This window comes from Petaurus breviceps, unplaced genomic scaffold (assembly GCF_028583685.1).
Source record: "Petaurus breviceps papuanus isolate PSGF00001 unplaced genomic scaffold, PetGlider_PUasm1.0 176, whole genome shotgun sequence".
Classification (NCBI taxonomy): domain Eukaryota; kingdom Metazoa; phylum Chordata; class Mammalia; order Diprotodontia; family Petauridae; genus Petaurus; species Petaurus breviceps.
Genome location: NW_027185771.1, coordinates 4141270 through 4156516, shown reverse-complemented (window position 1 = coordinate 4156516; position 15247 = coordinate 4141270). Strand labels below are relative to the sequence as shown.

Here is a 15247-nt window from a genome sequence, read left to right as displayed (position 1 = left end):
AATACTGTCCACTGGTGAAGGACAGTGCTGTTGTTGCAGGGGTCTGGGAGCCTTTCTGTTGGTTCAGAAGCCCTGAAGAAGGATTTTCTTGTTGTATGTTTACAGAAATCCTGGGAGAGGGCTTTGCTAATGTGTTCAGGGGTTCTAGGACTGTTCTACAGACAGAGGATAAATTCATGAAGGGACTGGCAATGTATCTTGTGGCTTTGCTAAGCCTTGTCTCCCCAGGAACTAAGATTGCTGAGAACTTGCCTCCTGTCAAGATGAAGAAAAGACCTCCATTTGGGTATTAAGTGCTGTGTTTAAACTTGATGTAACTCTGGGGTAGATTCAATTGTGATCCAGGGGTGGGGAACTTTTGACCTTATTGTGCTCTGTGATTGACAAATGAAGGTACTTTACTTATGTTTGGAAACTAATCTCCATTTGAGAAGAGGGGTTTTGTGGTGGACCAAATGAAGGTATAGCCTGGGGTGGAGAAATATTTAGAACAGGGACTTTGTAATTGATTGAATGATTGGAAGGTCCTGGGGTGGGGTAGTACTTGGAGATTATTTAATCAGGCTTAGTAAATGCTGTATTTGGAATGATGTCATGTTTTGATCTTCTCTGTTCTTGGTTTGTCACTGAATAAAATGGAGAGCACCTATGCTGGTATTCTGAACCTTGGGAAGTTGCCTTTCTTTTGGCATTACATTACAGGTCTCTATTCCTATTATGTGTAATTCTGACTCTTCATTTTAATTTTTAAATATTTCATTTTATCTAATTCCATATGAAAACAATTAACATTCTTTTTTTAAAATTTTGAGTTCTAAATTCCCTCCCTTCTTTTCTCATCTTTTCCCTAGAGAAGGCAAGCAACTTGATAATGTTTTATGTGTTATGCAAAACTTTATTTCCATATAAGTCATATCTTTGTTTTAGATGGATACTACTTATCATATGAAGGAAAGGTCTATTTATTCCTATATTTGAAGTTTTTTTAATATGAATGGATGTATATTATCAAAAGCTTTTTCTGCATCTATTGATATAATATGGTTTTTGTTGTTATTAATATAGTCTGATATATATATGTATATGTATATGTATATGTATATGTATATATATATATATGCTGATGGTTTTCCTGATATTGAACCACCCCTGAATTCCTGGTATCAGTACAACCTGGACTGTCTGGAGTGGGATTAAGATACTCATTTGTATTTTACCCTCTGGCACCTCATTAATGATAAGTGATCTCACATGGAGGAGGGAGAAGGAAGAAAATTCCCTCTCTCTATCCTCCAGCCAGTACCCAGTGGGATTAAGGGCACATCTAAAAAGACTGGACTTGGCAGGGTGGAGGGCCACTCAATATCATAGAATGAAGGAGGTCAGGGCAGGAGGGGTGGGGATGTCAAGTGTTTTTGAGATGAATCCTCAAGAAGTTTATAATCTTCGGTAGGAATCCAAGGCATAAATACATGAAGCAACTAGAGAAAGACAGTAAGTGATGAAATAACAAATCTTTAGCATAGGCAGCAAGAAGAGAGAGGAGATGTGTACTCAGCATGATTAGAGGATGCTTCCTCGACTTGGGCCTGAAAAGAGAGAGGAGATTTGAACAGACAAGGAAGGGCAGGGCAGTCCAAGAAGAGGGAACAACAGGAGCAAAATAGGAATGAATGGACTATAAGAAGAATAACCAAGAAGTATTACTATGATGTACACAGGGTTAGATTTGGGCCCTTTGTTCTTTTCTTCCTCTCTGGATTTGGAATTTTCCCATCTTCCTCTTTGACACCACCTGTGTGAGAGGTAGCATGACAGAGCAGAAGGGGCACTAGACCTTTAGAGTGAGGAGTCCTGAGAAGTCATCTAGTCCAACACTTCCATTTTTACAGATGAAGAAATCTGGGTACAAAAAAATAAACTTTACAAAAAGGTGGGAAGGAGCAGGATGCTTGGTTATGTAATAAATGTTCTGAAAAAGATCTGGGGGTTTTAGTGGACTGCAGGAGTCAGCAATGAGGTATGGCAGACACAAAAGCTATTGGGCCACACTAAGGGGGGCAGAACTTCTAGGAATAGGGAGGTGGTAATTCTACTGTACTCCTGCTTCATCAGACTTTATCTGGAGCTTGTGTTCTGTTCTGGGAACCATAGTTCAAGAAGGGCATTGAAGGCCTTGACTCTTGGTTATATGAAGAACATTGAGGGAACTAAGCCTGAAAAAGAGAAGATGCCAGGGGCACACGATATCTGCCCTAAAGTATGTGAAGAACTGTCATGTGGAGCAGGGATTAGGCTTATTCTGTCAGACCTCAGAGGTCAGGACAAGGAACAGTGAATCGAAGTTACAAATGTCCATTCAGACTTGATATCAGGAAAACTTTCCAACAACTGGCACTATCCAGAAGTGAAATGAGCTGCTTCAAAGGGTGGTGGGTTCTTTTGCCTTGGAGGCCTTCCAGTAGAGGCACATGGGATATGCTATTATAGCCATTCTCATTCAGGGCGGGGTTGGGCTAGATGGCCTCTTCCAACTCCCAAGTTCTGTGATCCTGTGAAATTGAGACCCTGAGTAGTTATAAACTTTATTTATAAAATATATAAAATATAAAATAAATAAATTTGGCAAAGTTGCAGGATATAAAGATTTCTTTTTCTTCTCTAATTGCTACTGCTAACATTTCTAGTACCAGATTGAATAAGAGGGGTGATAGTGGACACTCTTGTTTCACCCCTGATCTTATGGGAAATGCTTCTAGCTTCTCCCCATTACATATAATACTTGCTGATGGCTTTAAATAGATGCTACTATTATTTTAAGGAAAGCTCCATTTATTCCTATACTTTTTAATGTTTTTAATAGGAATGGATGTTGTATTTTGTCAAAAGCCTTTTCTGCATCTATTGAGATGATCATGTGGTTTCTGATAGCTTTATTGTTGATATGATCAATTATACTGATGGTTTTCCTAATATTAAACCATCCTTGCATTCCTGGAATAAATCCTACCTGATCAAAGTGTATTATTCTTGAGATAAGTTGCTGTAGTCTTTTTGCTAGTATTTTATTTAGAATTTTGCATCTATATTCATGAGGGAGATTGGTCTATAATTTTCTTTCTCTGTTTTATCTCTTCCTGATTTAGGTATCAGTACCATATTTGTGTCATAAAAAGAATTTGGTAGGACTCCTTCACTAATTTTCCCAAATAGTTTGTAGAGTATTGGAATCAATTGTTCTTTAAATATTTGATAGAATTCACTAGTGAATCCATCTGGCCCTGAAGATTTTTTTCTAGGGAGCTGGCTGATGGCTTGTTCAATTTCTTTTTCTGAGATGGGATTATTTAAGTAATTTGCTTCCTCTTCAGTTAATCTGGGCAACTTGTATGTTTGTAAGTATTCATCCATTTCCCTAAGATTGTCAAAATAAACAAGAAAGAAGTTAAGAAGGTGAACAGGATTTTAGAGAGGATAGGTATAATAGATCTCTGGAGAAAAGTGAATGGGGATAAAAAGGAATATACTTTCTTCTCAGCGGTTCATGGCACATACTCAAAAATTGACCATGTTCTAGGGCATAAAAACCTCACAATTCTATGCAGTAAGGCAGAAATATTAAATGCATCCTTCTCAGATCATGATGCAATAAAAATTATATGCAATAAAAGGCCAGGGAAAGACAGACTAAAAACTAATTGGAAATTAAACAATTTAATCCTAAAGAATGAGTGGGTCAAACAAGAAATTATAGAAACAATCAGTAACTTCATTCAAGAGAATGATAATAATGAGACAACATACTAAAATCTGAGGGATGCATTAAAGGCAGTTCTTAGGGGAAGTTTTATATCCCTGAGTGCATACATGATTAAATTAGAGAAAAGGGAGCTCAACGAATCGGGCATGCAATTAAAAAACCTAGAAAAAGAACAAATTCAAAATACCCAATTAAATACTAAATTAGAAATATTGAAGACAAAAGGAGAGATTAATAAAATTGAAATTAAAAAAACTATAGAATTAATAAAACCAAGAGCTGGTTTTATGAAAAAAAAAAACCAACAAAATTATTAGACCCTTAGTCAATATGATAAAAAAAAGAAAGAAAACCAAATTATGAGTATCAAAAATGAAAAGGGTGAATCTATCTCCAATGAAGAGGAAATCAAAACAATAATTAGGAATTATTTTTCCCAATTGTATGCACATAAGTTTGACAATCTTAGGGAAATGGATGAATACTTACAAACATACAAGTTGCCTTCTATTCTTTCATTTGGTTGGATCTTTTTAATAGCATCTTGATTTCTCATAAAGTCACTAGCTTCCCTTTGCTCCATTCTAAATCTGAGGGAATGATTCTCCTCAATGAGTTTTTGAGCTCCTTTTTCCATCTGGCAAATTTGCCTTTTTAAGGCCTTCTTCTCCTCATTGTCTTTTTGAGCCTCTTTTGCCATTTGAGTTAGTCTGTTTTTTAAAGTGTTATTTTCCTCAGTCAGGCTGTTGACTCTCATTTCATAATTTTCTTGCATTGTTCTCATTTCTCTTCCCAATTTTTCCTCTACTTCTCTTCTTTTTCTCCATTGCTTCTTAAAGTCCTCTATGACCTGTAACCAGCTCGTATTTTCCTTTGAAGCTTTTGGTGCAGGAGTTCTGACTTCACTCTCTTCCTCCTGTTCCATGCTTTGCTCCTTTTTGTCCCCAAAATAGGAGTGTAATGTTGGAATCTTCTGTCTGCTTTGTTTCCTTTGCCTGGTCATGTCGCCCCTCAGTCACTTGACCCCTGGGCTTTTTGCCACAGTAGGACTCTGCCACCAGACAGGGGAGCTTTCGTCCCAGATGCTGGAGTTTTCTCAGCTGCTGGAGGTGTTAGATGGGTGCCCTCTCTGAGGTCTCCACACGCTTTGGCAGGCTGGACACACACACCCCAGGACCTCCACCCTAGACTGCAATCCAGATCCAAGCAGGTTAAAGCAAGAGCGATTACCCCTCAGACTGGTGCTTGGTCCCCCTACACTCTGCAGGGCCAGCAGCTGAAGCTGCCACTTGGCGTTGGCTGGCTGTGCTGGCGTCTCCTCGGTTTCTTGCCCTGGGGGCAAAAGCCTCACACTCCCACTTACTGGGTCCCAAAGTCCAGATTGCACTGACCTCTCACTTTGTCCTTTGGATCTATGTGTTGACAAATCTGGAAATGGCCACAGCTGCTGCTGATCTGGGGTCCCTCCAGCTGGAGGCTGGTCAGGCCCGCCCTGGGGCTAAAGCCTCAGCATGGGGCTTGGCTCGGTTCCCAGAGCGCTGCACTGGATTCCTGCTGGGCTGTCCTCAGCGGGAGGTTAACTTCTCTGTGTCATTTTGTGGGTTCTGCAGCTCCAAAGTTTGTTTAGAGTCCCCATTTACATGGATTGGGGAAGGTGGAAGCCAGAGCTGCCCGGAAGTGCTGCTTCTACTCTGCCATCTTGACTCCGCCCCCCTTGCCTGGACTTTTTCAATATTTTTCAGCTCTCTAATCCATCCTCACACAGTTGCCTAATTGATATTCCTAAAGCACAGGTCTGACCACATCACTCCCTTACTTAAGAAATTTCAGTGGCTCTCTATTGCCTCTAAAATAAAATATAAACTCCTTTGATTGGCATTTAAAGCCCTTTATAATATGGTTCAACCCATCTTTCCAGGTTGATTTCACATTATTTACCCTCCACTCAATTCTGCACATGTTGTGCCCCTGCCTGGAATATACTCCTCTGTCACTGTCACCTCTTAGAATTCTTTGCTTCCTTCCCGGCATAGCTCACGTATCACTTCCCACAAAAGCCTTCCCTTATATCCCAAAATGGTGCCCTCAACCCCTTGACCCCAAAATCGGCTGATTTTGCATATTAAGTTACTGGGGAGAGCAGGGACTGTTCTGTTTTTTATCTTTATGTTCAAAGTGGTTAGCACAGGGCCTGGCACCCAGCAGGTACCTAATAAATGCTTTGAAAAACAAATGAGGTGAGCAGTGAGGTGAGGGAGGAAGGGAGGGGAGAAGCTGCAATCTAAATTCTTGGAAGGATACTGGCATTGATGAGGTCACAGATCTACTCAACTACTACAACATAATAACGTTTTTAAAAGATGCACTAAATTCTAAAGTAAGGATTCATTAAATGCCTAACAGGTGAATCAGAGAAGCAAATGAATCATATTATGGATACTACATTGCTGATACAACTTAAGAGGCTATTGTAGAGAAATTCAATATTTCTGAAGAAAAACTGGGTGTGATCCATCTTCTGTGTTAGTCAACACATCAAATAAGAAGAGAGTCTAACAGAGTGAACCTTGTAAAATGTGTTCCATGTAATGAGATGCTACTTCCTGTTGTGTTCTGTTTAAACCCAATTCCACTTAAAGGCAACAAGAAACACTGTATGGGATGCCTGGTTATCTTATACTGCCATGCTTACCACAAGCATCTGTACAAAGACTGACACAAAGACAATTCCTGCTTCTGTGCTAGCACCTGTTATAGGATATGGAGAGGAAAAAAGAACTCAGTTAAGGCCCTCCAAAATAAATTAGTATATTCTGTAATATTTGTGAAAAAGTATTCAATGAAAAAATGAGCATAAGGATAACTGCAAAAAATATGCAGGAAAAGAAGGCTCAAGAATAAAATGTTAAAGTGGTCAAAGGCTTAGTGTCTACACAGAAGCCTGATGCTTGTATATCATAATTATATATCATATTACCAAGAAAAGTTGGAAGTATTAGAAATAATAACAACAAAAAATCTAAACATTTAGGAAATGATTCGTTATTAATGAAGGAGTTATTTAGCAACCAGTCATCTCCATACAATTGGACCATCAATTTACTAAAGGAAAGAACAAAATCAATAACACATGAGAAAAACAAAATGAGAAAATACAGCCTAAAGTTAAAACAACTTAAAATGACCTATTTTAAACAAGCTATTGACGTTTAAAATGAGTAATTACTCAAAAAACAGGTATCAACACATTATTACATTAGTTAACTTCCATGGGAACTGGTGCTAAATAATTTAGAAACTGAAAACTACTTCAATCAGAAAACACTTGATCTTCCCAGGAAGAGAGATATGATAACCCAGGGCAACAACTATTAAAAATATGAATTTGTCTGTAAAATCTTACTAAGAAGGATACTGTAGTATTATGATCTAATGCCTCAAAAATAAAAAGAAATGGTGAAGGGGAAAAATGTTTGTAGAAAACAACGAGAGATTCAATTAAGCGCTAAGAATATTTAAGAATAAAACTTAAGTGGAAAAGAAAAATCTAATGCTCTTATCATGGTTACTATAATAAACTATTTTCTTCATCTATGACAAAAGAGCCACTGTGCTTGAGCTTTAAAATTATGGGATTCAATGGGTTCCATCAGAAAAAGAAACGGCACTAAAAAACACTATGATGGGAAGAGCAGCTAGCCTAAATGAATTATAAAGAAAGAAGGTCCATGATGGAAGTGATATAATTTCAAAAGAATTGAAGCAACTACAAATTCTCAAAATATCTAAAAGAGGATATTACCTAATACCTGTAAAAACTGTCAACCCAAAGTGGCAAAACAGAAAATATCAATAATTCACATGCTCATTTCTCTGCCTCTATAAATATTTATGAGAATAACCTAGAGATTAATCAAGATCACCCTGAAAAAAGTTATGAAAAGGGAAGAGATAGATTTTCACAAACTATATTCTAAAGCAAATCATATCTTTGTAGTCACATCACTGAATTAAAGGTACAACACTGTAGTTATTGGTTTAGCAATTTAAAAAGCATTTCATTTGGCAAAATATTGCTTTAAAAGGTTCTTCTCCAACAGGGTGTCTGCCATGCACACGTTAAAAATAAAACAAAGATAGAACAACAAAGATGACTTTGTTCAGCAACTCTCTAATTATAAATACTGAGCAAGGCATAAAACAGAGAGACCTACACTTGCCAGAGGTGTCTGCCATCATCACAAAGGGTGTCTAACACAGGATCCAAACAGATGAGGATTCCCAAATGGATGCTCCAGTTTGCAGATGCCATTGTGCCATCTCACAAAGCATCGAAATATCAAAAGGCCTCTTAAATGAAGTCCATAATCATTCAAGAATCTTGACTAACTATCCACATAGGAAAAGACAAGTGCATCATAAATGCCTGCTGTTTGTGACATGTCTATAACATGTAATTGGACTGTGACACTCTATAGGGCTGGTCCATCAGTATGTATAGTCTGGTAAAACTATGTACAAAGATAATTAATTGGACCCAAAATTAAATAGAAGACTAGACTGAATGCATTTTGGGAAATTGTACATTACTTTTCCCAAACTTTTCCCTAAAACAAAAGCCAATGTTGTTCTGGTAATATTATATCATTTCAAAGTATGGACTACTATAGTTTTTGTAAAATTAAGTTGTAGATGTCACCCAAGAGGAAATGGAGACATTCAAAGGGCTCATGAAGAAAGTGTAACATATTGCTAATGAAGAAACTATCATATATCATTAGAGAAATGACCTACTGGAAATGTCCACCTAGGACAACTAGGTGGAGCAGTGGATAGGGACCAGGACCTGGAGTCAGGAAAACCTGAGTTCAAATCTAGCCACAGACACTTACTAGCTGTGTGACCCTGGGCAAGTCACTTAACTCTGTTTGCCTCAATTTCTTCATCTATAAAATAAGCTGGAGAAGGAAATGGCAAGCCATTCTAGTGTCTTTGCAAAAACAAACAAACAAACAAAAACAAATGGGGTCATGAAAAGTTGGACACAACTGAAAATGACTAAACAACAACCAACTGGAAAAGGAGATGGGAGAAGGAGGAAAAACTGATGACCAGCTTGTGTGGTCTACTGGTACATGTGAAGAAATTTAGAGGAAAGCCTTCAGCACGTTAGCTGGTATAGGCATTCCTGATGTACTTGGTTTTTCCTATGTGGATAGTTAGTCAAGATGCTTGAAAGATTATGGACTTCATTTAAGAGGCCCTGTGATATTTCAATGCTGAGTGAGATAGCACAATGTCATCTGCAACTTAAATTTAAGTCTTCTCAGCAAATACTTATGACACATTCACATGTGCTAAGTAGTACCAAAACAGAACAGATGAAGACAAAATCCTGACCTTCAGAAATAACCTTAAAGAAATTAAAGGGTAAGGTCAAAAGTAAAAAAATACTTTATTTTGACTTGAATCAGACCTGGTTTAACTGTGTACCAACATGTATTTTGTTGATAAATCTATCCATTTTCCTTGACTAGCAATAATACAGCTTCAGTTTTAGCAATGTTACAATTAAGAGCAAAATAAAAACACTCCTCAAGTACAATGGTACTTAATCTGGGACCCATGGACCCCTTGGTGAGCTGGGTGATAGTATTCCAAGGGGTTGTGACCTCAGATGGGAAAACAATTTACATCCTTATTTTAAGATAATTGTAATTAATTTACTTTATAATAATATGTATTTTATTAATTTAAAAACATTCTAATAAACTAGAAAAAAGTTAAGGAGATGAACAGAATTTTAGAGAAGGTAGATATGACAGACCTCTGGAGAAAACTGAATGGGGATAAAAAAGGATATACCTTCTTCTCAGGAAAACAGGAAAATGATAAATGCTGGAGAAGAGGTGGGAAAATATACACAAAAACTGATCATGTATTAGGGCATAAAAACTTCATAATCCAGTACAGGAAGGCAGATATATTAAATGCATCCTTTTCAGATCATGATGCAATAAAAATCATATGTAATAAAGGGCCATGGAAAGATAGACTAAAAACTAATTGGAAACTAAATAATCTAATTCTAAAGAATGCATGTGTCAAACAAGAAATCATAGAAATAATCAGTAACTTCATTCAAGAGAATGACAATAATGAGGCAACATACCAAAACTTAATGGGATGCAGCAAAAGCAGTTCTTAGGGGAAGTTTTATATCTCTAAATGCTTACATGAATAAAATAGAGAAAAAGGAGATCAATAAATTGGGCATGCAACTGAAAAAGCTAGAAAAAGAACAAATTGAAAATCCCCAATTAAATACTAAATTGGAAATACTGAAAACCAAAGGGGAGATGAATAAAATTGAAATTAAGAAAACTATTGAACTAATTTTAAAAAAACTAAGAGCTGGTTTTATGAAAAACAAACAAACAATAAAATTGATAAACTTTAGTCAATTTGATAAAAAAAAAAAAGAAAACCAAATTACCAGTATCAAAAATGAAAAGGGTTAATTTACCTCCAATGAAGAGGAAATTAAAACAATAACTAGGAATTATTTTGCCCAATTGTATGCCCACAAATTTGACAATCTTAGTGAAATGGATGAATATTCACAAAAATATAAATTGCCCAGATTAAGTGAAGAGGAAGTAAAATACTTAAATGACCCCATCTCAGAAAAAGAAATTGAACAAGCCATCAATGAACTCCCTAGGAAAAAAATCTCCAGAGCTAGATGGATTTACAAGTGAATTCTATCAAACATTTAAAGAACAATTGATTCCAGTACTTTACAGACTATTTGGAAAAATTGGAGGAGTCCTACCAAATATTTTCTTTTTATGACACAAAGGTACTGATACCTAAATCGGGAAGAGCTGAAACAGAGGAAGAAAATAATAGGCTAATTTCCCTCATGAATATAGATGCAAAAATTTTAAATAAAATATTAGCAAAAAGACTACAGCAACTTATCATAAGAATAATATACTTGGATGAGGTAGGATTTATTCCAGGAATCAAGGAATGGTTCAATATCAGGAAAATTATGAGTATAATGGATCATATTGACAACAAAACTAGTAGAAGTCATATGATTATCTCAGTAGATGCAGAAAAAGCTTTTGACAAAATACAACACCCATTCCCATTAAAAACACTAGAAAGTATAGGAATAAATGAAGTCTTCCTTAAAATAATAAGTAGCATCTATCTAAAACCATCAGCAAGTATTATATGTAATGGGGATAAGCTAGAAGCATTTCCAATAAGATTGGGGTTGAAACAAGGATGTCCACTATCATTTCTCTTATTTGATTTGGTACTAGAAATGTTAGCTGTAGCAATAAGAGAAGAAAAAGAAATCAAAGGAATTCGATAAGGCCAAGAAGGGACTAAGTTATCACTTTTTGCAGATGATATGATGATATACTTAGAGGATCCTGGAGAATCAAGTAAAAAACTACTTGACATAATAAATATATTTAGCAAAGTTGCAGAATATAAAATAAATCCACATAAATCCTCTGCATTCCTATACATTTCTAAAGAAATCCAACAACAAGAAATAGAAATAGAAATTCCATTTAAAGTTACTAGAGGGGGCGCAGCTTGGTGGCACAGTGAATGAAAGCACCAGCGGGCCCCAAAGTCAGGAGGACCCGAGTTCGGTTCTAGCCTCAGACACTTAATACCCACCCACACCCACACCCACACAAAAACTAGCCATGTAACCTTGGGCAAGTTACTTAACCCCAACTGCCCTCCAAAAGGCCAAAAAAAAATTTTTTTTAAATAAATAAAATAAAGTTACTGTAGGCATTATAAAACACTTGGGAATCTACCTGCCAAATTAAACCTAGGAACTATAGGACCACAATTACAAAACACTTTTCACACAAATAAAGTCAGATCTATATAACTGGAAAAACATCAATTGCTCATAGCTAGGTCGAGATAATATAACAAAAACGACAATTTTACCTAAATTAATTTACCTATTTAGTGTCATACCAATCTACCAAAAAATTATTTTATAGAGCTAGAAAAAAACAGTAACGAAATTCATCTGGAAGAACAAAAGGTCCAGAATATCAAGGGAATTAATGAAAAGAAATGCTAGGGAAGGTAGAGTAGTCATACCAGATTTTAAACTGTATTATAAAGCAGCAGTCATCAAAACTACTTGGTACTGGCTGAGGAATAGAGTAGTGGATCAGTGGAATAGATTAGGTACACAAGACACAGTAGTCAATGACTATAGTAATCTACTGTTTGATAAACCCAAAGACTCCAGCTTCTGGGATAAGAACTCACTATTTGACAAAAACTGCTGGGAAAACTGGAAAATAGTATGGCAGAAATTGGGCACAGACCAATACCTTACACTGTATATCAAAATAAGATCTAAATGGGTCCACGATCTAGATATAAAGGCTGATATTATCAGCAATCTTGGGAGAGCAAGAAATAGTTTACCTGTCAGATTTATGGAGAAGGGAAGAATTTATGATCAAATGAGACAGACAGCATTATAAAATGCAAAATGGACAACTTTGATTACATTAAACTGAAAAGTTTTTGTACAAATGAAGCCAATGTAACCAAAATTAGGAGGGAAGTAGAAAATTGGGAAAGAATTTTTACAACCAATGTCTCTGATAAAGGCCTCATTTCTAAAATATACAAAGAACTGAGTCAAATTTATAAGAATACAAGTCATTCCCCAATTGATAAATGGTCAAAGGATATGAACAGGCAATTTTCAGAGGAAGAAATTAAAGATATCTATAAGCATATGAAAAAATGCTCTAAATCATTACTGATTTAGAGAAATGCAAATCAAAACAACTCTGAGGTAACACATCTCACCTGTCAGATTGGCTGAGATGACAAAACAGGAAAACGATAAATGCTAGAGAAGAGGTGGGAAAATCGAACATAATTCATTGTTGGTGGTGTTGTGAACTGATTCAACCATTCTGGAGAGCAATTTGGAACTATGCCCAAAGAATAATATAAAAATGTGCATACACTTTTGACCCAGCAATACCACTACTAGGGCTGTATCCCAAAGAGATCATACAAGTGGGAAAAGGACCCTTATGTACAAGAATACTTACAGCAGCTCTTTTTGTGGTGGCAAAGAATTGGAAATCAAGGGGATGCCCTTCAATTGGGGAATGGCTAAACACGTTGTGGAATATGAATGTAATGGAATACTACTGTGCTATAAGAAATGAGGAGCAGATGGACTTCATAATAACATGGAGAGACTTATATACACTGATGCTGATGGAGGAGAGCAGAACCAGCAGAACTTTGTACACAATTGCAGACACATGTATGTGTGATGGCTAACTTTGATAGACTGGGCTCCTCTCAGAAATTCAAGGTTATAAGACAACTCCAAAAGACTCATGATGGAAAGGGCTATCCACGTTCAGAGAAAGAACTACTGAATCTGATTGCAGACTGAACCAAACTACTTGCTCTCTCTCTTTTCTTGTTTTGTTCCTTTTTTCTCTTTGTTCATTCTATTGGTTATTCTTCTTCTTTACAACCTGACTAATGTTTAATGTGAAGGTATTTGTAGAACCTATATCAGATTGCATGTTGCCATGGGGGGTGGGGGGGAGGAAAGGGGAAAGGAGAGAGAGGGACAGGGGAAGAAAATTTGGAACTCAAGAGATTGTGGAACTGAATGTTGTAAACTAAAAGTAAATAAATAATTTTTTTTAAAAGGAAATAAAAAAAACATTATTCTGAGAAGGCTTCACCAGACACTCTAAAAAGGGTTCATGACAAACAAAGATTAAGAACCCTTCTCCAATACAAGTGCTTCCTCCCAAATTATTAAAGTACCTCAGGCTGAAATCCACCATTGTCTCAACAAGAATTGCACATGCTTTTTCCAAATTTCCATCACAGCCTCCAGCCACAGAAGATTCTGGAAGGTACTGCTGATATAAAGCCCACTGATGAAAATATTGCCTGCAACATCAAAATGCAAAAATTGGTTTCTTTTCACAGCTTAAAGTAATATACTAGACCATAAGCCTTGATCCTGGCAAATATGAAAAAGAAAAATGTTTCAGCTAGGACCCTGATGGACACAGTAGTTAAATTACTTAGAAAGGATAAGAAATTATTCATCTATCCAGAGATACATTTTCAACCATTTCTATCAGTAGTTCTACTAGGGAGAATTGAAGTATATCATAGAATAATCAATCTTGTACTTTGACTATTCAAGGCTCTACTTTAAAAAAAGTTTCTTGCCTAAATTTTAGAGATAAAGAATTTCTTTCTAGTACATCTCTTCTCAATATTGGACCAAAATGTCTTTTAATGAAAACAAAAGTTAGAATTACAGAATATAATTAAGGGAATAATCAAAGAATTTGTCACAATTTGGTGACCCAAGAGGAATCTGACCTTATTACAAGTTAGAAACCTGTGAATGAATCATAATGTCACAGCCTTTAACTCTATCCCTTGGACTACAATACATTTACCTTTCTGCATCTGAAAGAATATCATTGTCAGGTTTGACTTCCATCTCAAATAGTAGCCAATCTCTGTAAGTTAACTGAGAGAAAAGACAATAGTTTAATTTAAAAGGTCAGAACAATGAATCATATTGCTAAAAGCATTTTGCCTTCTCTATCATTTCTACTCCCTCATTAATAATCTTTAATCTCTCTCTCTATATATATATTGGCTGCCTCCCTGCTGCCTTGCAAACATGCTCCTGCCTCTCTATCCTCAAAAAATCCTCACTTGTTTGATACATATCTGCTATCATCCTCTATCTTTACCTCTTTTCATGGATAAACTCCTTGAGAAAGTACCTCTACTTTTTTCCTTTCAATCTCTTCTTAACTCTCTGCAATCTGGCTTTGGACTTTATCACTCCATTGAAACTGTTCTCTCCAAAGATATCCGTGATCTCTTAGCTGCCTAATATAACGGTCTTTCTTGATCTCTGACACTATCAATCCCCCCTTCTCTTTGTTACTCTCATTACTTTAGTTTTTCATGTTGCTGCTCTCTTGCTTCTTGTCCTACTTGTCTGATTAGTTTTACCCCAGTCAGTATTTGACCTTGAAATGAATAGTCTGAATAAATTTAAGTATTGACTGATTTGATCTCCTTGCTGCCCATGAGAAAAGGTTTTTTAGCACTACAATTCAACTGTTGATTCTGTAGCACTCAGCTTTCCTTATAAATCCATCTCTCACAACCATATATACCCTCTCCACATTTATTGATAGCTAACAAGTCTGATCAAGTTATTCCCAACATTAACAGGCAGAGAAAAGCAAATGCAGAGATCCTCAAATTCTGCCTACAACAACCTTCTCATGGAGGACTTTTAAAAAAGCAAAATTTATTGATGTCTCTTAAGGAGACCAACTGTTTCATTTCCTTTAAGCCCCTTGGGACATACCAATTTGTATGGGTGAAGTAAAATAT

The 15247-nt window shown here is 36.3% G+C and overlaps 1 protein-coding gene across 3 annotated transcripts in view; it reads right to left on the bottom strand.

Moving 5' to 3' along the window:
* Positions 1–15247, bottom strand: part of FANCA (FA complementation group A) — a 114954-nt gene that overhangs the window by 31079 nt on the left and 68628 nt on the right. For all 3 annotated transcript variants that reach the window (XM_069085513.1, XM_069085511.1, XM_069085514.1), the window contains 2 exons: positions 14287–14360; positions 13634–13762 (listed from right to left, as the gene is read on the bottom strand). In XM_069085513.1, coding sequence (XP_068941614.1) covers positions 13634–13762; positions 14287–14360 — 203 coding nt within the window. The remainder of the gene's footprint in view (positions 1–13633; positions 13763–14286; positions 14361–15247) is intronic.